General features: G+C 39.0%; 1 protein-coding gene across 5 annotated transcripts in view; it reads left to right on the top strand.

Annotated features, from left to right (window-relative positions):
• Positions 1-21,720, top strand: part of NRXN3 (neurexin 3) — a 961,828-nt gene that overhangs the window by 437,388 nt on the left and 502,720 nt on the right. For all 5 annotated transcript variants that reach the window (XM_058828761.1, XM_058828777.1, XM_058828767.1 and 2 more), the window contains one exon: positions 7,772-7,891. In XM_058828761.1, coding sequence (XP_058684744.1) covers positions 7,772-7,891 — 120 coding nt within the window. The remainder of the gene's footprint in view (positions 1-7,771; positions 7,892-21,720) is intronic.

Below are 21,720 nucleotides of genomic sequence, written 5' to 3' on the forward strand. Positions count from 1 at the left end.
TTTAAGAAACAGAAAACTGACTTTGTTTCTTTAGTACTGATCTTAAGGAGGGAGATCAGGAGGTAAAAACTGGGGAATTTTTGGGTTGGTTTTTTTTTGTGGGTTTTTTTTTTTTTTCATTTACATTTTGGAAAAAAAACTCCACAGAAATAATTTTCTGGAATTTCAATTTTAAAATAAAACAAACAAAAAAAAAAAATTCACCAAAATCTCTAAACTACAAGCTCCCTTAATATATAGAATGACTTTTTAGAAGCCGTAATCTGGGCAGGAAAGATTTGTTTTTGTAGGAGGGCCAGCAGAGTCACAGAACCAGAGAGCAGGTTGAGTAGCACTTGTGAGAATAAGAGGGAAATCAGGTATTCTCAGAGACCCTGTAGACTTTCTGCCTGGGACATAAGTAAGAAAACATGCCTATTAGAATCTAATAGGTTTTCATACTAGTATAAACAGAGAGATGTTTTCCATGGCATTGAAAGTGAATCCTTTTGAATATGATAATGAAAGTGTACTTCCCAACTCATCTGTAAAGACTTCAATATAGAGTAGAGATTAATTTATTCTGGGATGCCATGAAAGTTAAAAAATTGCTCCTCCTTTTTAGTGGAAAAGGAGATAATGGTCTCAGGTATAAGGACAGGTCACAGGCATTGAACAATGTGTCTCCGTTTAGAAGTTCTGCAGCCACAGATGGCATCTGTTATGGCATCATCTTAGTCACCTTGAAATTTTATGTCTAAGCCACTTTATGTCTAAGGTTCTGTTATCAGACAAACCATAGAATCTTCCTGTTTCATCCTCTGACATAGAGACTTCCAGACATTTTACATATCTCTGGAATTAAGGTTTTGTAGCTTTAATCACAGGATTCATAAACTCCTTTTCTGTTTGCTGTATTTACTGTGAAGACCTGCTGATATTGCTGATCTCATCTAATGCAATACATGCCATTATCAAATTAAAATTTTCTTGTTCTGTATTGCAGGTATAAGCATTACCTTTCCTTCAGGATATAATCCATGCTTTTAGGTATAGTTTGGTGTTCTACAGCTCAGTAGAAAAGGATGAAAATAAATTTGGAGGAATAAGGATGTTTTAATAGGTAGACAGTTTATCACTGTAGCAGTTTTTGACAGGAACATATTAAGAGATACCCTCTCACCCAACAGGTAATGATACTGACAGTCTGAGATAATTTTAGCAATTGGATCCATATGAGACATTGAATCTAAAATATCTGACAGCCTTGAGGTGGACAGAAGTTAATGTGTTGCATTTTGCTTTATGCATGTGGAGCATCTGACTGCAACTACATTTTTTTTGGCATCTCTGACCTGTTCCCAACTGTAAAAAGTTGAAGTACTCTGTCTTACAGAGGCAAGTGATATAGAGAGATTCTGTCCCTAGGGGATTTCTGAAGTTTATGTAAATGAAAGGAGTAAAAGATGAGATTGGAAAAAATAGGAAATATATGTGAACTGGGACCAATGAGATGGGAAAAAAGGTCTCCTGGGAGTACACTGGAGTATAAATAACTTTAGGATTAAGGTATGGTGCCATCCAGTCAAATTGTGGCAATGCTTTTGGGACTTACATTAGACATCAGCAAATATTGTGTCTCTCTTGCCACAGCCAGTGTTGTTCTCTGTAGTCAGTTATGTGTCCATCAGAATTCAAAATGCTCAGGAATTTCTGAGCTTAATTTTTGATGTTTATTGAAGTGGATGCATCATGATCAGGAAGTTCTGGAACAAACAGATCTGTTGTTTTGATTTTTACAGAGTCCTCTGAACCAAAAGAATATTACAGCTGTGACGATTATTCCATCTCAAGCTCAGTTTTTTACAGAAGTCTTAGCCCTGTAGGAATATTTTCCCTTCAGATAGTGACATCTGATTGTATTGTAGCCTAAGGGGAAGCATTTGGCTTGAGTGCATAAAGTGGATTATTGGCTTTTCAGGAAACCAACCTTTGCTAAATAGGTTTGGCTATTTCAGGAGAGGCCATGATGCCTCATACTTAAGAGCTGGACTTGATGATCCTTGTGGGTCCCTTCCAAATCAGACTATTCTGTGATTCTTTTATATTGCTGTGATTTGCAGTGAGAAAGGATGTTTTTCCAATGTACTCTGTTTTTTCTTGTTCATGTACAGCCCTCTCAATTTTCCTTTATGCTTTTAGTCTGTGTCTGAATGTCCAAATGCTGTTTATTTCCTCTGCTTCATTTGCATCTCCCTGTCCCTTGTTGCTTTCTGTGTGCAGGCATACTCCCTTTTACGCAGTTGATTTTTTGTTCTGTGGTTGGAATTTTTCTTTTGGCCTTTTTTTTGTTCTTCCCTCACCATGTGTATAAGCATGTTACTCATGACCTTTTAGGTTACTTAGAAATGGAGAGTGGAAGGGTGGCAAGGGAGAGGAAGATGGCATATGACAGCTTTCTTTGAGGGGAAGGAAATCCCACCACTGTGCAGACCCATTTCTATGGATTGCCATTACTGCTTGATTCCCTTCTTCTCTAACCTTGAGATAGATGTGCTTTCTGTGGGAGAAAGCACATTTGTGCATATTTGTTATTTTAACTAGTCCCAGTTCCTGAAGTTTTCAGACCAGCCACTTATTTGGAACAAAAGGACTCAACACCATGACTTATGTCAGGTGGGTGAAGTATTCAGGCTCTGTTGAGGCACTGTAAAAAATGGCTACATTTTTTAGAGGACAGAAGAATGCTGGCTTTTGAGTTATTTCTGACAATGAGTAACTTTAAATATGGAACCTGACAGATGCCTAACCTTATTTAGGTGATGAAAGGGATGATGAGTTCTTAACAAAGTATGAAACTGAGAGCTTGAAGAGCTGGCCTTGCAATCCTTGAAAATCTGTTTGGTTTTTTGTTCTGGTTTGCTATATTAGTCTGTGATATTCCTGCTTTCTGCTATCTGTGACTCAAAATATGGGATCTAACTTTCTGAATCATGCACTGAACTCTGACTATAATTTAGTTTCTTGCATTTGTGCAAAGTAAATGCTGACATTCCACCAGTATGTATTTGGCAGTTACTGTATATGTGGTATGGTCCATCCCATAAAGTGATGGTTCCACGAGATTCAGACTTAATTTATACTCAGAAAAAATCTTGTTTTTCAAATCATTCTAACATTGGAAAACTATTTGGCATAACTTTGTTTCCTACTGAACCTGCAGGAAGAGTGAGTCCTGGAACAGGTTTATTTTCTGCCGGGTGCATATGGTTTCCAAGACCTGATGCCCCTCTGAGCAGAACTCTATTGCAGATTGAATTTAAAAAGGCTGACTATCTCTGGTTATGAAAGAGGAATGCTGGCAGAAGTAGAGTGTAGATTTATCAAAGGTGTAAATTGATTGTAATGTCTGACTTGTAGTGGTAGAGATATTTTAGTGCTGGGTGGCATTTGTAATTTAGGAACTGTAGGACTGAAGAAGCACCCTATTCTGCAAAGGCTGTAAAGATGTCTTGTGTATATTACTTTCCTATTGCTTCCTAACATCTCTGAAGATACAAGGGGAAACAATGAGAGCATTTAGGGAGATGAAGAATGAAAATGGAACTATACTGACATTGAACTTCCCCTGTTGCTGATCATCTTATTGAGACAATAATCATGACACAAATGGTTGACTCCCTTCAAAAAGAGTAAATTTTAGATGTGTGGAGGAAGGTGTGCAAGACCAATAATGTCTTGGTTATCTTAATATTTATTGCTAGTTGTGATCAAAGCATGAAGCAGTTGTGTTATAATCCTGCTATATAAACTGATTCCAAGTGTAACTTGAAAGAACAATAAACACAATACTGTCTTTTATTTATCAAGTTTCTTTTCCTTCAAAGAGCTTTTAAATGATACAGAAGGAATGACTTTTCTTGCCAGTGAAATATGGAAGTTTTAGCAACATGTAGCAGTAGAATTATTATTTTTTTTTAATTTCAGGGCAAAGAGAAATGTACCATACAACATTCCCTGTAGGGAAGAGGGTAGACAAAGCAATTTGTCTAAGCAGAATACAGATACGAGATCAGGCTATTATACTCTTCAAAAGTGATTTTCTTCAAATACTTATAAAAAAACTAATAGACAAACAATACATCTGGATAGGTAGGTGAAAAAAAGTGTAGTACTGGTCTCTTTCCCAGGGAGGGAGACCCAGCAAATCTCAGATTCTGCAAGTCCTCAGATACTGAGCTGTAAATATTAGAGATGCGGACATAAAAAGGATATTGAAGAATCCTGGTTTGCCATTTCACATTCCAAAGGAGATGCCTTTGTTGGTAGGCGTAGCCTGGACAGGAAGAGACACATCAAGTCATGCTTCTGCTAGCAGGGTTGCTTTTCACACTGGGGACTTTTCACTTTTACTTGATATCTACTGCCCACCTATTCCTCTTTCCAGTGTGGCACGAAGAAGGCAATGCACCAGGCTCAGCTACAGACAGACAAGAAAATCTGAGGTATCTCAGATTATTATGTGAAGACTAGTTATGAAACTTTGCTTTTAAATATTTTGTCTGCTCTTAGTATTGCCAGAGGAATGAGATTAAAAATAGACCTGAGTCCTGATGGCACTGGTAATTTAGAAACAATTCTACTGCTTTATATATAAGTTGTTTGTCATCTTCTTTCCTTGTTAGTTAGCACTAAAGGGCATGTGCGTGGTAACACAATCTTCATGTTTTATAATCCTTCCTGTGCTTCTGTCACTTTGCTCCCTAATCCAAAATCCTAATTCCCTGTGACATCCCTATTAGTTGCTCTGAAGAAAATTCTGTTGCCACAGAGGATTGTGACATCAGGCAATGACTGTTAGCAGCAGGAGGAGATGAACTCTCTAGACAAAGATCCTTTTATGATTCAAATGGCCCATAGTGCTAAGAAGTGAGGCCAAGTACCCATCATCTGTGCTGTGCTGACACGACTGACTCTAAAGATGGCAGGTCAAGCTTCAAGCTTCCTTGTGGTATTGTCAGGCTTTCAAAATTCCTCATCATTGTGCTTTTTTCTTTTTCTTTTTTTTTTTCTACCTCTGGCTGCTGAAAGTGCTGTTCCCATCTTCACATTTGGTTTCTGTTAAATACAATTCAGATACCATAATACAGGCCATTAATTCAAGTACTTTGGTTCTCTGGGCTCTATCCTATGAAAACCTCATGGCACAGGTACTGGGCCTCATGCAGTCTTATTCCTTGAATAGTGTCCTTTCTCTTGAGGCATCTAGACAAAAGATATGCCCATTTTTAAGTCCAGTTACTGATTAAAGCATTCTCAGAAGAATGTAGGAAAGTGGAGAAATGTTGTTGAAAATGGTGTTCTACTCTGCTTCTGTGTAATAGTCTTTATAGTTGATGCTGTAGCAAGTTTGCATAGAGTCCCAGTTGCTTTCTGGTTTAATTTTTAAAATATAGGTCTCTTGCTTGTTTATACCTCTAGGAGTATTGGCATTCATATTTGAGGTTAGTGGTATAGTAATGTGCAGGAGAGATATCAGTTCCCATTCCTTATTCTCAGATAATTTAGACAATATAGGCAAAATGACAACTAATATTCTAATTCAGATTGTTAGATGTTATCCCTTCTTCTGCTCGGCCAGAGTAAATCTGAAGCAAGTGTCCACCTGAAGTGTAAATCTGAAGCAAGACCACAAGCTGATGCACATGAATATATATTTATCTCCATGATTTTTACAAGAGTCAAGGCAGGAGGGAGGCCTGTACATACATGTGCCTGCCAGCCCACGCTGGAATTCCTGTCAGCTCTGTTCTAATCTAGAAGTGATCTGTTCATTTCACACGGTGCCACTGAGACCACTGGGATTCATATGGCTGCAAATGAGAGTCAGGTGGGTGGGAAGAGGAGACAAAGGGGAGGAGAAAAGTGTTGAAAAATGCTGCTCAACTTTCCTTCAGCATGGCAGCAAGGGGTTTTCTTTCTGTGTCTGCTGCTGTCGCTTCTTTTCAATAGGTGAACTTTCCTTCGGGGATTTTTTTGTAGTCCTCTATTAACCACGCTTACTCTTCTGCCTAGAGTTTTTGGGGTTTGTTTGGTTTTGGTTTTTTTATGGTGTAATAAATTCTGGAAAAAGCTCAGGTTTTAGTTAACATTCAGTCAAACTCTGCTTACCAAGTCACATGTTCATTCTCAGGAGAGACGTAAAGAAATGCAGATAGCTGAAAACCTACTGAAATTCATCCATTCTGTTCTTTCAGTGAGGAAAGATGATCTGGTGGGGAGAGTAGAAACTGTGCACCAAAGCTTTAAAGGTCCATTCCTGGCTTCGTCTTTGAATTGTTGGGAGGATCAGGGCCTGACATGGGACTTCAATTTGATGTGGGTTCTACAAGGGCTTGTAAATATGGAGATTCCCAGTGTGCAATCTCAATATCAAAGATGTTGAATAGTGACAGTATTTAGTGAAATCACTATGGATGGTGTCCGATGGAGGTTGAAGGGCTTCATTTTATGTTAAAATATTTAGAAATGCTGTCTCCACTTTGGTCTGTCCTATCTAATCTATAACATACAGATGGTGGTGTTGATGTAATGAAGAAATAAGAAGGATTGAGTCTTGTGGAGTTGCTCTTCCTAGCAAAGATGGTGAAGAAAGATGCTGGGATGGGTTGAACAGTTGTTTCTTTGCCCTTATAGTATTCTCCTAGCCTGGAAGTGGTTAATGAACTGATCTCAGGCAGCCTAGCCACTTGATCCTTTATTATCTGCTTTATTTCTTTAATTTCATCTTTTCCAACACATACAGGATATAGCATAGTAATTATGTCAAATGTATATGTACATTTTATTTAAAATCTTGTGCAACAGAAGTGCCATACCTTTGTCTAGAATGCTGAATATAAAATACTTTCCCAGGAAGTAACTTGTAAAGTCATGTTCTTGTAATCTATGGCTTGCAGCTTCACACAATCACTCAGATGATTCAGAATCCAGATAGCTCCTTGTGGATGACATAGTGGCTGTCATTCAGAGTCTGTCTGATCTGAAGATTATTTTTTTGTCTGTTGCTTGGATTTTGTCTTTATCTGAGTAGGATAGCAACTGTTAGCTGCAAATGTGTTAGTAGTGACTGCTTCCTTCTCTGCTTCCACCAACAGCATGGAAAGCAGTCCAAAAAGACAAGTGTTGTGAATAAATGTCATGCCCTTCTGAGGACTTTATTAGAATGTTTCCAGAGGAGCCTATGCAATAGTTCAGAGTGCTTGTTTTTTTGTTTGTCTGACTGCTTTTAGCCTATAAAGCCAAGTTGTAACCAGTGGGGGCCTTAAAACTTCAGTTTGAATCTACATTATCAGGATTCTTTGGGTGTGATGAGGCATTCTTCATTGGCCTATTAATTAGCATTCATTTCTATAAGGGGATCAAACATTCAGGGAAGCACAACCACCTGGCTATGTCTGTTGGCCTGGCATCACCCCCTATTTTACTGTAAAATACTTTGAGCAAGTTTGGAACATGCAAGTTGGGTCTGCCTAAGAGGGAATATGTTGCTGTTCTCTCTTCCTTGCTCTGTGTTATAGTTTGCTGTTTTGTTGTGAGATGTACATTTGTCTTTGTGCTCTTTTTACCTGAGTTTCTTGCACATCTAGGAGTGGAACAGTGTTTGGTTAGTGTTTTCTCTCTTCTGCATGAGGATCCCTGATGGTAATGGTACTGATTAATTGAAGCTTTTGTGGGCCTGACCAAGGTGAATCAGCTTTATTTCACTCTTTCCTTGTCATCCTTTCTCCAGGACCGAGTACTACCTGCCAGGAAGATTCCTGTGCGAATCAGGGCATCTGTAATCAGCAGTGGGAAGGCTTCACCTGTGATTGCTCCATGACTTCATATTCTGGGAGCCAGTGTAATGATCGTAAGTAGACTTTTCAGTCAGTTCAGTGAGTTCTAATATGTGAGAGCACTGAGAACACGTTTCATTGTTCTTTCAATATAATGCAATTTTCCCAAAGTCAAATCCAAACTTCTATTCTTGGAAATTTCTTTCAAGCTACAGCAGTTTATCTCTTTTCTCCTTAAAATGAAAATATGCAATTCAGCAGGTATTGGTTTTGTCTGGCTGGTTTTTGTTGGGGGTTGGTTTGTTGTTTTCTTTCGCTCTTCTTTTTGAAAGCTAACGTCACCAGTCCAATGGTGATAATTGATGTTAATTAATCACAATAATAATGTTTAGAGAAACAAGGAATGACTTGAAAATATTGTATGTAATATTTTCATAGGTAAAAAGTGTCTAGGTTTTGTGTACTGAATTATGCTTTGAGATTTTAATTCAAAACTTGGTGCAAAAGACGTGGAATGCATATAAAATGAGTAGTGTTCTAGATAGTCTTCTACTGAAATACCAGCTCTATGCTAAAGTGCTGGCTAGTGTTTGAGAGAATGTTCACTTAAAACCAGAGATGAGTTAAATACAAAGCAGGACCATTGTGCTTCTTGGTGTATTGATTTGATTAATCTCAAAACATTGGATCTTCTTGGCCAATTACTACTATGATCTCTGATAAAATAATTGAGCAAACCCCTCAAGTCTGCCTTTAGGGGGCAGATAATCAGCTTTTTGACATTCCCTCTGCTCATCATGATTTGGCCTTTGCTCCTGCCTGGAGGGAACAGATCACTTCAGCTCTACTGTCCGCCTGCTTCTCTTGAGGTGACTTCCCCCTTCTCCCTCACTTGCTCCAAGGCAGGGAACAAAGGAATACATCATGAGTGCTCTAGTAAGCATAACAGTAGGCTTCAAGAATTTGTTTCATCTACTGTAATTTTAATAACTAAACCCAGAAAAAACTGCTTTTCATTGAGGCATTTGTGGTAGACTTAATTAGTGGTACCAGCAAGGTCCGTGCAATACTGGTACCACAGCACTGTCATATCTGCACCCTTCCCCTAAAAAGCCTGAGACATGACTGAATTGGTGGCACATATGACAAGCTGTGTAGCATATGGTGACAATCCGTTTCTGCTGAAGGCCAAAATGCCTGCTTTTCTGAGTCATTCATAACGTGTAGTGCTGTCTGTGTTGGTCTCCCATTTCTTCCAGCATATTTCTCTCAAATATTGGGAAGGCTGATCAGCAGTCATAGTTTGACAGGGGATGTATAAACAAGGTATTACTGACACAGATTTATAGACTGTAATGCTATGTCTGGTTTTGGGTTGCTTTGGAATTCAGAATGTTTCCTTTGGGTCCAGAAGAAACATTTCATGTTGGAGTCACAAGATCTGGTGCCAATTTTCTGCATTTTTGTTTTGGTTTGCTTTTATCAATTGGACACCCACTTTCCCACTCTGAAACTACTTGTTCAGTCAATCAGTTTAGACTTGCTAAGCATAGCACACAAACGTGTGAAAGAAACACTACTTTGAATTCTGTTGGGTTGCATTTAAATACATATCCAGGAAATCTCTTATATTATTGATACTGTGGGGTTTGTTTCTAATGTGTTTGGCTTCACAACTCCAGAACATTGCAGTGCCCTTGTTAAGCTGTTGCTAATGGCTTGGAACAGGCCCTGAAGCATCAGGAAGAGCCAGGTTCCTGTGTCTGTAATTGGAGATTTCTTGCTGCTTTTTAGAGCTGGCAGCTGGAAATAATGCAGAGAAAGGAGCTTGAAATGAGTGGGTGTGTTGTGGGCAGTGTAGGAACTACAGTTATCATCCAGTTACCAGGCCTGGCTGGTAATTTACAAATGCACGCAGAAAGATGTGAGTTTCAAAATTATCTGGAAAGGTAAGTCATGTGGGCTTCTTCTGGAACATGACAAGACTTCATCCTGGAGCTTCAAAAAGTGCGTATAACACCTTTTTTTGTGGGTAATGTTTGTTTGTTTGATTTTGTCTTTGTCACGTATCATAACATTGGAAATAGAATTATACTCCTGATTTCTGATACAGTTAGGATACATTGTGGGTGTGTAGTTGAGAAGTCCTGTTCTTTCCTAGCTTTCAGATAATTAAACAATTGAAGCAAATTCTCTGGACTGGATTTTAGTGCAAGTAATGGAAGGGTGAGATACCTCCAGTGTAACCTGAGGCCTTTTATTTAGAAATGCATTAGGATCTTTGGTGGAACATTTTTTTGGCCAAAGCAGTCTATTTGTTAATTTAGTTGATGGCTATTTCTACCTTATGAGCAGTTGGTGGTCTCCCACTGGTGTAAATACGGAGTATTGAAGTAAATAGAATAGGTCTAGTTTTACAGAATGAAAATGTTAGCAAAAGTCTGACTTATTATATGTATTTTGCCTTTCTGTTTCTGTTAAGTCAAATGTCCACACTGGAAATTTGCATTTTCATGTGTTCTGTGAAGAACGTATCTGTGCCTCTGAGACAGATAAATGGAAAGTATGGTGTTCTCTTCAATTATTTTTGATGATCTCCTAGACTATCTCAAATTTACTATCCGTAGGTGTGATTTATGTTTGGGTTTTTTGGGGAATAGACATTCTTGTCTATCTGATCAAACAATAACATTTTCTGCATAGAGAGAATGCATAGAGAAGGCATTGGCAATCTAGCTAATGAAAATGATATATGCATGTCAAATTAGATCATAGAAAATGCTGCTTTTTACTCAGTGCTTCATGCAGATGAGTAAACACTGGGGGTCAAGCTTTCCAAGAGCAATTGCCAGGGTAGCACACATATGTATTAGTGGAGGTGTTTGCCTGTGAAAAATTTATGATTTGCAGCAATGACTAGTGAAAGCACAGTGTAAAGCACCTTTTCAAACAGGCTTTATGTTGTTGTTGAAACAGTTAAATCCATCTGCTGACTTTTGATGGGTAAAGAGAAAAGGCAGCCCGAGCTTTTTGTCCTCCTGTGTTGGTATCTTCATACGCCTCAGGTCTCCATGCTTTTCAAGGATTCTGTTGATAAGTAACCTTCCAGTGAGATTGCTTGGCTGAGTGATGCTTTTTTTTTTTTTGGTCTGGGAGAGGAGCAATGTTCAGGGCTGTTGGGTTTTTATTTGTGCAGTAAGTAATATTTTTTTCCCAATCCCTTTCCATGCGATGCATAACCTATAAGCTTCTGCTGTCTTATGTGAATCACATTTGGAGGAGGGAAGGATTAGAGGGAAAGGGAGTTAATGGTGACTTTGTTCCATTGTTCATCAATTTAGCACCATCACAAGAAGAGCTTTTGATAACTTCAGTTATATAATCATAGAGAGTGAGCCTTACTAACCATTTTTTTTTACTTGAAATAAAAGGAAGTATATCAAAATTATCAAAAAATGTCTAAGAGCAATACTTTACAGTAAAGAGTATTTTTGATTGATTAAGGAAGACTGAAGCTGGCCTTAGCCCCATGTGTGTGAGGATACCAAGGTTGTCAGAGCAGGCCCATCCCTCTTCATTAATGCCCTTCTTTTTTGCACCTTACAAAGTAAGTGAATGAGTATAAAAGTGTATTGATGCTTCTGGAGCATAGTCTGTAAATTAGGCTGCAGTGGCAGAACTGGTTTCCCTCACACCTGCTTTAATAGCAAGCAGAATAGTAATTAGAAAGACTAGTAGCAGGGCAAATGGCTAAATAAGTAACCCATCCTTTATGATGATGTCTTTATTCTGATGTGCTCTTAAGCCATTTGCATCCCAAACTTACTTTGTGAGTCACTGAGCAGTTAAAGCTCGTGCTCTCCATTGCAGGATTCAGACCCCCAGCTGGGAGATGAACCCTGTTCCCTTTGTCTCACTATTTTGTGTTTTCACCAACTGGCCCATTTTTGTCCAGAATTCATGACCTCTTTAATGTCAATGCCAACAAACTCAGCTTGATTTACTTACAGAAGCACTCTTCATTGTTCATGTTTAATTATGACCCATTTGTTTCTAATGGCCCCAGCTTACTCACTTACTGAGTCAGAGAGCAAGAGGTTGCTAGTGTGTAGAAAATAAATCTGCATCGACTTCATTAGTCATGCATGGCTAAACCAGTCAGCTGTTTAAATATCATCATGCTTGGGGATTTGCCTTTGATACTACAGAGACATCCATCCTACATGAAGCAAGAGTCACCTCTGATTTATCTTGAGTGAATCATAGTTCATTACAACAGGTCAGACACTGCCTACTCCTTAGTTCTCTCGTCATGCTTTGTTCTTGCTTACTTAGTGGTCTTTCACAGATTATACCAAGTGTTTTCTGGTTGATGGCTCATTTTGAGTTCCTAACTTAAGCCTTTGGTGTCTTCTGACAGTGAATGACCTTATCCTCTGAGAATGAGGGTAAAAAAAGAAGAGAAATGCAACTGCGTACTTTAGTACATGATGTAAATTGTAGCACTATGATTTGGGTTATGACCTCTGCTTTCATCCTTCTTAGTACTGTTTACTTTCATTTGCCCTGCAGGTCCAAAAAATGTAACATCTTTAGGGCAAGGATCTGGTGCTACTTCTTATTAAAGCACCATGCACTTTTCTGATGCTTAGTAATAGCCCACTACATAACTGCCTTTGCTCTTTGGTGATTTCAGAATGTTCATTCTTCTCAGCGTACCAAAATGCATTTCCCCTCCCTTGAGTAACAGCTCTTAAACATCAAATCAGACTGCAGATCAAGAGCTGGTTTGCCCCGTATTCCCTTTGGGAGTCATCTGGAATGGGCAGTGCTGTCAACATTAGAGGGAGAAATTTGTCTGTCCCTGTTTTGGGGGAGAAAGAGGGAATTTGAGTGACAGGTGCTTTTTGAAATTGCTTCTTCTGCACCTTTCAGCCTCTCAAGGTGCCCTGACATGTATGTGTTTCCTTTTTTTAATAGTGAAAGCTAGCCAGCTTTATTCTTTTGTGGTCCCCAAAATGCAGCTAGGTCTCTAGTGAGTAATTTAATTACGATTGCTTCAACAGCTTGGCAGAAGGAGCATTTAGAATGAGAGCTGTAATCAGTCATTGATATCTGTGCACACCTGGCTGCTGTCAGCACATAAGCTATGGTCCAGCTGAGCTACAGACTTCAATAGCATGGAAGGAGAGAGACTTTTTACAGGTGGGAGTGATTACAGCCTCTGTTATCAACCTTTGAGCAGTTCATGCAGTTAATTCTCTTCCTGGCACTGCTCACCAGCATGTTTCATGTTTCATGGCATGGTTTCATGCCATTTTCATAAGCGTGTCACAGAAGGCTCTTGACATAATTTTGTTCCTTGTGATCTCTGCTCCCTTTGACAGTATTTTTCTTTAACTTGATACTCTTTGGTAGTCATGGCAATAATTTTCACTTTTCATCTTAAAAGTAGCTGACTGAATGGTACTGTGTCCTAGGTATTTTGCCCCACGAGAGATTTGGCCTCAGAAACTGTTCCTTCAGTAATGGCACACCCAGGGTGTGATCACTGATAAGACACTGATGTAAGCTGGCAGCAGAAACAGAAGTGTTGTACAGCAGAATAAGAGTCTGTTTGTTCTGTCACTCCAAGCTCCATTTATCGATGACGATCTGTAAGCACATCTTTCTACTGAATGTATGGTAATAAATTAAGCATTCTAAATTGTCAAGTGCATCGAGGATTTGATTAATTTTAAATTTAGCATTTTCTTTGTCATATCCTGCGCATGCTCATATTTGTTTTAAGAAGCAGTAAATGTAAAAACTCAGAAAACTACCAAAAGTCTTCAGCCATAAATTTTACTCTTTAAAGATACTTTTCTTCTTATAGTAGCTTCTTCACAGAAGATGGTACAGAACTGAGTTTGGAAGATGATGGAAAATGTATGTAGGGTTGGATTTGATAGGCAAAAATCATCCTGAGCTTGAGGATTTTTATTTTAAATGGATTTTTTCCTCCCGCACAATGTTATGAAACTTCTGTCCTCAATTGTATTGTCCAAATACTTTTGATAATCTCACACCTACTATGGTTTCATCAGCATGAGGTATTTTGAGTGCCATATGTTATGCAGATAGTACCTGTTCTTTTGCAGAGAAGGGGAAAAAAAAATCCTTGTAAAACCTGGTTGGTCTTTTAGCTATTGCAATTGATCTGCAACAGGATACCCAGTCACTAGTCCAGGTGAACACACAGATGTCTTTGATCATTCCCTCCAATCCTCTACGAGTCTGTTGTAGCGCTGTGGATTATGAGAATATGATTTTCATGTTAGGCTCACTGTCCTGGATGGAATCTCTGACTTGCAATAATCCTTAATCTGTTTTTTGTCCCACCTGGGTTTTGTGCGCTCTGCCTTCTTTGCAGCACTCAGCTGAGTTATGTATGTGTGCTTTTAAGTCATTGATCTAAATGTGATGTGTGAAAAGTGGGGTGTAATGGTGTTAACGAGATGGGATAGAGTTCACTTGCTGCTTTCCCAGATAGCAAAGAGCTGTTTGCCATAGCACACACACAGAGCACACACTGTGTTGTCTCCTTATTCCTGCTGGTTCCTCAGTGTGGTTATTGCTCATTTCCCAGGCTGTCTATATAGAGAACAGTTTGTAAAGAGGAGCCTACATTATTGGGTGAGAACAAATAGATGAGGATTGGAGTAAATATTTTCTATTTTTCAGACTGGACTTCCTTTGCTGTAACATTTATAAATGCAAATTATTTTAATTCAGTGAGGTTACTTCTGATTTATGCCAATTGTTGCAGATCAAAATCTGGTATGGGATTCTCACAGTCTACATATCAAATGTGCCCAACTGTTTTGTTTTGAAGATTAAATGTATTGTTTTTATATACCTTAGACTAAGAGGTACCTTTAAGATCACAGTCATTAGGTGGGCAAATCTATGTCATAAAATATTTACAGTGTGGGTAGCTGAGAGAATGCCAACAGACAGAGAGATTCAGGCAGCACTGGAATTTTAAAACTTTTTTCTTGCTGATTTTTGAGTCTGCAGGTCTGGGGCTACCTAAGGGAAGAATCTGGGGTCAGTAGGGATCAAGAGACATCTTTTATGCTTATTTGTTGTTTTGCAATGTAAATTGTTAACAGAAAAACAAAGGCAGGAGGAGTCAGAGGTCCTGAAGGAGATTCTTTCTTCACTATCCAAGCTGCCTAATATACTAATTATTTCCTGTCATTGACAGAAGGCTACTATTGATCTCCAGTGGAGTTTAGCTGCATATAGGGACATCGCTTTATTATGTTGCAATCTTGTTACCCATGAGCTAGTATAATAATCTCAGCTGTAGAACATTGGGGATTAGATGAAAAACCTTAATTACAGTTATCTTAATAATGATCCCTGAGGGGCAGATTGAAATTGGCTGCTTGGGTACCTGTGAAACAAGCTTTACACAGGGGAGCACAATTTGCTGGATTTAATTTATCTTTGTGGAGGTGTTTCATTGTGTACTGACATCCGAGGCCTCAGCAAATGCTGTGAGAGGAGTCTGGGACTTCAGTTGCCTTTTGCTATGCTACCCTTAGGGATTTTGGGACACAAAATAACTTCTCTGATTGTGGGAGAAATTAGGCTTTTCAGTAAAAAACCTAAGAGTAATCACATGACTTGAATTTTACTGGGATGTAAGTGTCAACTGAAACCCCAGTTAGCTAAAAGCTGTCTGCAGATGAAAAAGCTTTTAAATCTGTGAACATTAGTTCATTTCAAAGTCTTGGGTGCATACAGAGGTGGTGAAAATTTTTCATGGGTGGTAATTTAATCAATTAAAACTCTACACTTAAGGCAAGCACAACTTTGCATATTTCAGTGAAAGTCTTGGAATAGCTTTGAACAGAAAAAAATGAAGGAATAAAAAAGCAGGATGTGGTTGATTTCATCATTTTCGAAACAAAGCTCAGGATTCATTGACTGCATCATGAGGATGAATTTATTGTGAAAGTTAGCAGAAAATATTTAAAAACCTGAGAATGAAGACAAGTAACCTTGGTTTAAAAGCACTGACCTGAGGTAGTTCATCCTCCTCTGCGTAGGTTTATTATTTAATAAGTTACTGGCTGTGACTTCCTGAGGCTCTTCACAGACCTTTGTGTTGGAGATAAGCAGCATGGGCTTGTGGTAGCCTCCCCAGTCTAGGATTTGCCTTTCAGGATATTGCCAGCATGGTGCTTTGAGAGTGTGTTCTTGAGCAGGATGAGGAAAGAGCTCTATTCCTAAGAAATCAGAGTTTGATGTTTGTAGCTTTTGTTCAGGTGTCTCTAGCCTGAAGCCTCTAGTTGTGCTTATGTCTATTGAGTAACTGTCTCAGATAACATAACTGATCTCCAGACCAGAGTGTCTTGACTAGACTCTGATTTTAAAAATATAACTGCTAAATATAAGCATATTTTTCTTCCAGAGAGACTCCAACATTTATTTTGAAGGAAGTGTGATTTGGGCTCTATTCTTCCTCTTGTCTCTGGTCTGAAACCTAATTGCAGTGCTTGGCCACAGCAAAGCTGGTGTCAGGTTTGCTGGCTTCCCATAACCATCTGTCATATTTCTTTTCTTTCTTTTTTTTCTTTTTCAGATTGTACTAAATGACCTTCTCTCTGTTACATTTCTGCCCTCTGATCTCAGGCAAATGATGAAGATAGATAGCAATATCACGAGCCATCCATCATACAATTTGTAGGTCCTATAGAAGCATCTGTGTGTTTAACAGTTCATCTGTCACAGACAGTTTCACAGTTCAACACCACAAAATGCTGAAATATTGGTATTTCTTTTTATTACTGAAGACTTCAGCCATCAGGTGTCTCTCACTTGGATATGCAGACTGTCACAAAGTGCCTGTGCTCCAGGGTTTCCATCATGGATCCAGCCCTGGATGTTACAGAAGGCAGCACTGTTGCTGATATCAGTGAAGACTCATTTTGCTGCTTTGCTGTTGTAACCCTGGATGGGTTATGTTACCTGTGAAGAATGAAGTGAGCAGACCTGGCTCTGTGTGAAGGAGCCAGAGCTCTCAGAAGCAGTGATTGCAAGTCTCACTGCCAGCAAATAGTTGTAGGCACTCCTACTGTGTGATATGGGACAAGAGAAAATCTGTCTGAGTGACTGTGCATGTGTGTGATAGGAAGAGATGCAGTATTTATCTCGAGGTCAATGGGCATAATATTTGACAGAAGCATCTAAAGTTATCCAATAGGGCACGATTTTGATGTTTTGTACTGTCAGCAGTGCAGAATGTACATTTGGTAGATGAGTTGCCATGCATAGGTGTCTGGAATACCTGTGTGAACCCTTGCTAAGTTTTGCACATTTGCATTGTATATGGAGCTAGGCAGGGCAGCATGTTAATCCTGCATGCCACATGATACTGAATCATATAGTGCTGCAGCATGGAGATTATCCTGAGAATGAATTCATCTTATAGTTACTTGAATGCTGGAAACTGAGATCAGACAGAATTATCTATGCTTCACATTGTTAAACACAAATTATAGGAGTTAGGTGTTTGTACTGTCAGAAAACAAAACAAATCCAAACAACAAAACAAACAGCCCTAAAACCTAAGCCACCAGCCTGTACTCTTTTTTTTTTCTCTTCATTTTTTTTGCAGCTTGTTACAAATGGCAGTTGTCCCATTTAGAAGAGGTTAGAGGCTTAAATCCCTTACCTCATCATGCTGAAATAGTGATGCTTCTGTTGGACACCTGAAACATAAATTTATGCTTTGTCTTAAGGGAAGTATCCTCACAGAGATTCCTACTTGGCTGTGCAATTGCAACTGGTGGCTTATATGCATGGAATATTGATAGTTCAAGTAATTTCAACTTAATTTAGGCATACCAGAGAGCATACTGAGCACAAATATCACATTTGAGAGACCTGTACTAAAATAGTTATGGGAGCTATTTGAAATGCATAGACAATATGCATAGTACTTTCTACTTTTAAACAACTTTCATCCTGAAGACCAAGATGAACTAAGAATAAACTTTGAATTATTTGCTAAAGTGGAGCTGGGTATGACAAAATAATTGAGATGGAACTGAAAGTAAGACCAACTTCATGCCTTCTCCACAGAGACCCCTGTCTTTGCCTACCTCCTTTAGAAGTCAGGACACTTAAGTGCTTTCTGTTGCACAGATGAATTTCTATCTGTCATAAGGTAGAAACTAATCAGGTCTTCATGCTTTCAGTAGTGCCTAGAAATCCTTATTACCAGTAAGATGTGAACCAGCTGGGTATCTTAAGCTGTTCCTTCTTGGACACTGTAAGCTTACCTCCATATTTGGGAGCAAATACTAAAGGGGTAGAATAGCTGTTTTTCTAAGTTTCCTTCTTTTCTTCTTTTTCTAAATGGAAAAGAGTGCTTTTTTTTTTTTTTTTTTTTTTTTTTTTTTTTTTTTTTTTTTCCCAGTACTAAATAAAGAGAAGTACAGGTTGTTACTCCTGGCAAATTTAGTATTTGTAGACTTGTTTTCTTTGCCCACCCCAAGTATGTGAGATTCAGACTTGTAAGAAAAGGGTGCTCACAGCTGTGCTAGGCCTGCTGGCAAATAAAATTCAGTACAGATGGTTGTCTGCCCACACTCTATTTATGAAGAGGCCTGCAGTGTTTATGTTAACGGTGATGAGTTTGAGAGATAAAAATAGGGAGTTGTTTGTTGTTCATTTGTTCTTTATAGATCTGCAGTGAACTTTTTTTATAAAGCACAAATTCGATAGAGAGATTTGTTAACCTTCTGGAGGAGCAGCCTGTCAAAAAGCCAAGCTGCAGACGTTTCAAGTGCTGGAATCATTCCTTGTTTTTTATATTTCTTCCATTCACTCCACGAGATGGTGCTGTGTACCCACAGACCCCAAGCATCCTCTGCTTGAGTTTTCCCAGGTCGCTGGTGGATATTTGGATTACGAAAACTTGAAATGAAGTTAGAAATAATCTCTATCTTCCAGCTGTCTTTTTCTCCTCTCCAAATTAATCTCAAAAAGAGGTTTTCCAAAATCACCTAAGGCTTTGTATAGTCCTCTACAGATTATGTCTTCCTTGATATTTATTGAGTCCTGCAGCTTTACCATGACTTGAGGGTTTAGGAAACCTTCTGGAGGCTGCTTCCAGATGCCATAGTCTCAGGGCAGACATACTAAACAGCAAAAAGAAAAACTGAGATTGTGTGTTCTTGTCTGTGGCCATTCCTTGTGGATAACTTGCTGAGTCAGAAAGGGGTCTGCCTAGTTCCACATTTATTTATTTATTTAGCTATTGTGCAAAATGTTCCATGGCTTCAGCCCTGGAAAATTAAATTATGTGATCTTGTCACTTAAAATAACTAGCAGTTCTGCTCTTCTCATTCTCCCACTGTATGCTTTCCTATTTATGGTTTTGGGAGTTATTTCCTGTTTTATTCCTCCTGCTTTTAGCTAGATTTGGAGTAGAACACTACTGAGGGTACTGTCTTTGCAAGGAGGAAACTTTGGAAGCGTATCTTTGAAATAGCTGAAGTCCACTGATCTGTTTCCACAAGGTGGAAAGAGACTTCTGGGGGGAAAAAGTAACTTTTAACAAACTTGCCAGGATATTAGCCTTTCTTGGGTTGCTAAAGCGAGTTTTGTGTCAGTTTGGAAAGTAAAAGAAGCAATTTACTAGTTATTTTTGAAGTCATGTACAGAGAAATTCCCTTTGTTCTGTAGATCAGAGTCTTTACAGATGCAGGTATTTGGGGTAAAGGGCTTCTCCACCCATTTTGTGTCCCTGAGTCTGCCATTTTAGCTTCCTGATTATCACTCATACCTTTGTGTGTTGTAGATGTGTGTCCAGTGTCTTCACAGCTCTGCCTCTCATTTCCTCATGCTTCCGTAAAGAACAGTCTGACCTCACTTGTCCTCCTACTTTTGTTCTTAGAGGTTCTCAAAAGCTTGAACTTGGACTTTCCTGGTTTTATGCTGACTGAGAGCAGATTCCTGATTTATAATATCTAGTCTCAAATCCCCATAAGAGGTGTGGAGAAGATTAGTAGAGAAGAGGTACAAAATTTTTACATGCCTGAATGAGGCTGAGACCCTCCCCACTTTTTAACTCCTTATAACTGGTCTTGATTAATGTTGAACAACTGCAACTCTGGGGCAAGTCAATAACAGTTTTCCATTTCAAATACATAAATGCATTTCAGCAGGACTCCTCATGCACATCTTAAAATTTTCACAGTTGTTACTTTTCACTCAGCTTGGGAACCTTAGGACCTAACTACATTGATGACATGATTGTGTAAGGATTGTTTCTTACCCCCTTAGCACAGGACACATTTTGGATATAAGCAGCAGTTTTTGCCAACAGCCATTAATCCCAAGAGCTGTGGCATGGAAATTCCATGTCATGCATGTTCTCCAGGGCAATAGAAGCTTCCTATCTGGATACCTCTAGCAGGTCTTTTAAGATCCTAGTTAAATGTTCCAATGCTCAAAGCTCATCTCTGATTTCTCATTCAAATTTTAATTCCCATATACAACATCAGAAATGCTTCTGTGTATCATCAATTACACACCAGAGGGATTTTAAAGTTCAGGAGTAGTGTTTCTCATCACTTCTCAATGGGTGTCCTCTCTCTGCTACCATGAAAATTTACCAAACAATAAAAGCTAAGCTTCACTGGTAGATTTTTGTCTCTAAGTCCTCCCCAGATCCTTGTCTGGGGTTGTCTTTTCTTGATGTAATAGTTCTGGCTTCAAGGCTTAGGGGATTGAGAAGTATGACCAAGTCATTATGAATAACACCATGAGGGTGTTTTCTGCATACAATGTGATGCTTGCTTTGCCCTCCTCAAAAGTATGCATGTTAGCAAATAACTCTTCTTTCTGTTACAGTCAAGTGATTGGTGTTTAGTACCTATAGATTATAGTGAGCTTTGGAGACCAGTCTGGGTCACAATGCACCAGGAACTTGAGAGCATTTGGGGTGAGAGTGAAGGGGCATGGGTGAGGTAGAGTAGCTCAGAGCAGGGCCTGTTCAATGTGGGAAATAGCTGATACTACTCTCATTAGTTTGGTAAGTACAGCTTTTGCCCTGGCTTGCCTTGTCATTGCTGTTATAATGCTGACTTCTGACTTCTGTGTTGGTGTCTTCTTTCTGACTTGGAATTTGCTGTTTGAGTGAAGGAAATGGTTCTCCAGCTTTTCCATGTGTTTTTTTCTGAAGGCAGCCCAGGACTTGTGCAGGGCAGCAGCTGTGAATCGACAGAGCTTGCAGTAAAACAGCAGGAGGACACATCAGAGCAGAAGGGGTTGAATTCTCCAGAGACAGAATTTTTAAACTAGTAAGCATGGAGCAAATTTTCCCTTGCTCCTTGTTTGCTTGTGGTTTTTTTGTTAATTTCTGTGTTTTGTTTTTTAATGACTCCAAGTTTCCTTTGGCATTTGTTGCTCCTGTTTTATATATCTTTTCAATCTGGGAGCTGCTAGCTACAGAAGGTAGTGAGACTATTTGATGTCAACAGGAGCTGCCTCTTCAAAAGGCAGCTGGAAGATGGCAGGGAGGATGAGATACTTTGGGATCAGCTGTGTATCCTCCTCTGATTCAAATATGGCTTAGGCTCTGAGAAAATAACAGCCGTTCTTCTGTGATGACCAATACGTAGCTTACTTTGTGGGATGTTTTTTAGAACTGGAAGATCTTGAGAAGTTCTTGAGGAAAAGCTTCAACATCAGAACAATTCTCTTGCTTTTGGCTCTAATTAAGGCTTGTGGTCAGAGAAGAGAGGTCAAAAGCTGAATGAGGTTTTTATATTTTCTAGGTAAGTGAACGCTATTGAATACATGCTGAAAACTGTAATTTTTTTTAATTGGAAATCCAACA

The sequence above is a fragment of the Poecile atricapillus genome, chromosome 1, assembly GCF_030490865.1.
Source record: "Poecile atricapillus isolate bPoeAtr1 chromosome 1, bPoeAtr1.hap1, whole genome shotgun sequence".
NCBI lineage: Eukaryota > Metazoa > Chordata > Aves > Passeriformes > Paridae > Poecile > Poecile atricapillus.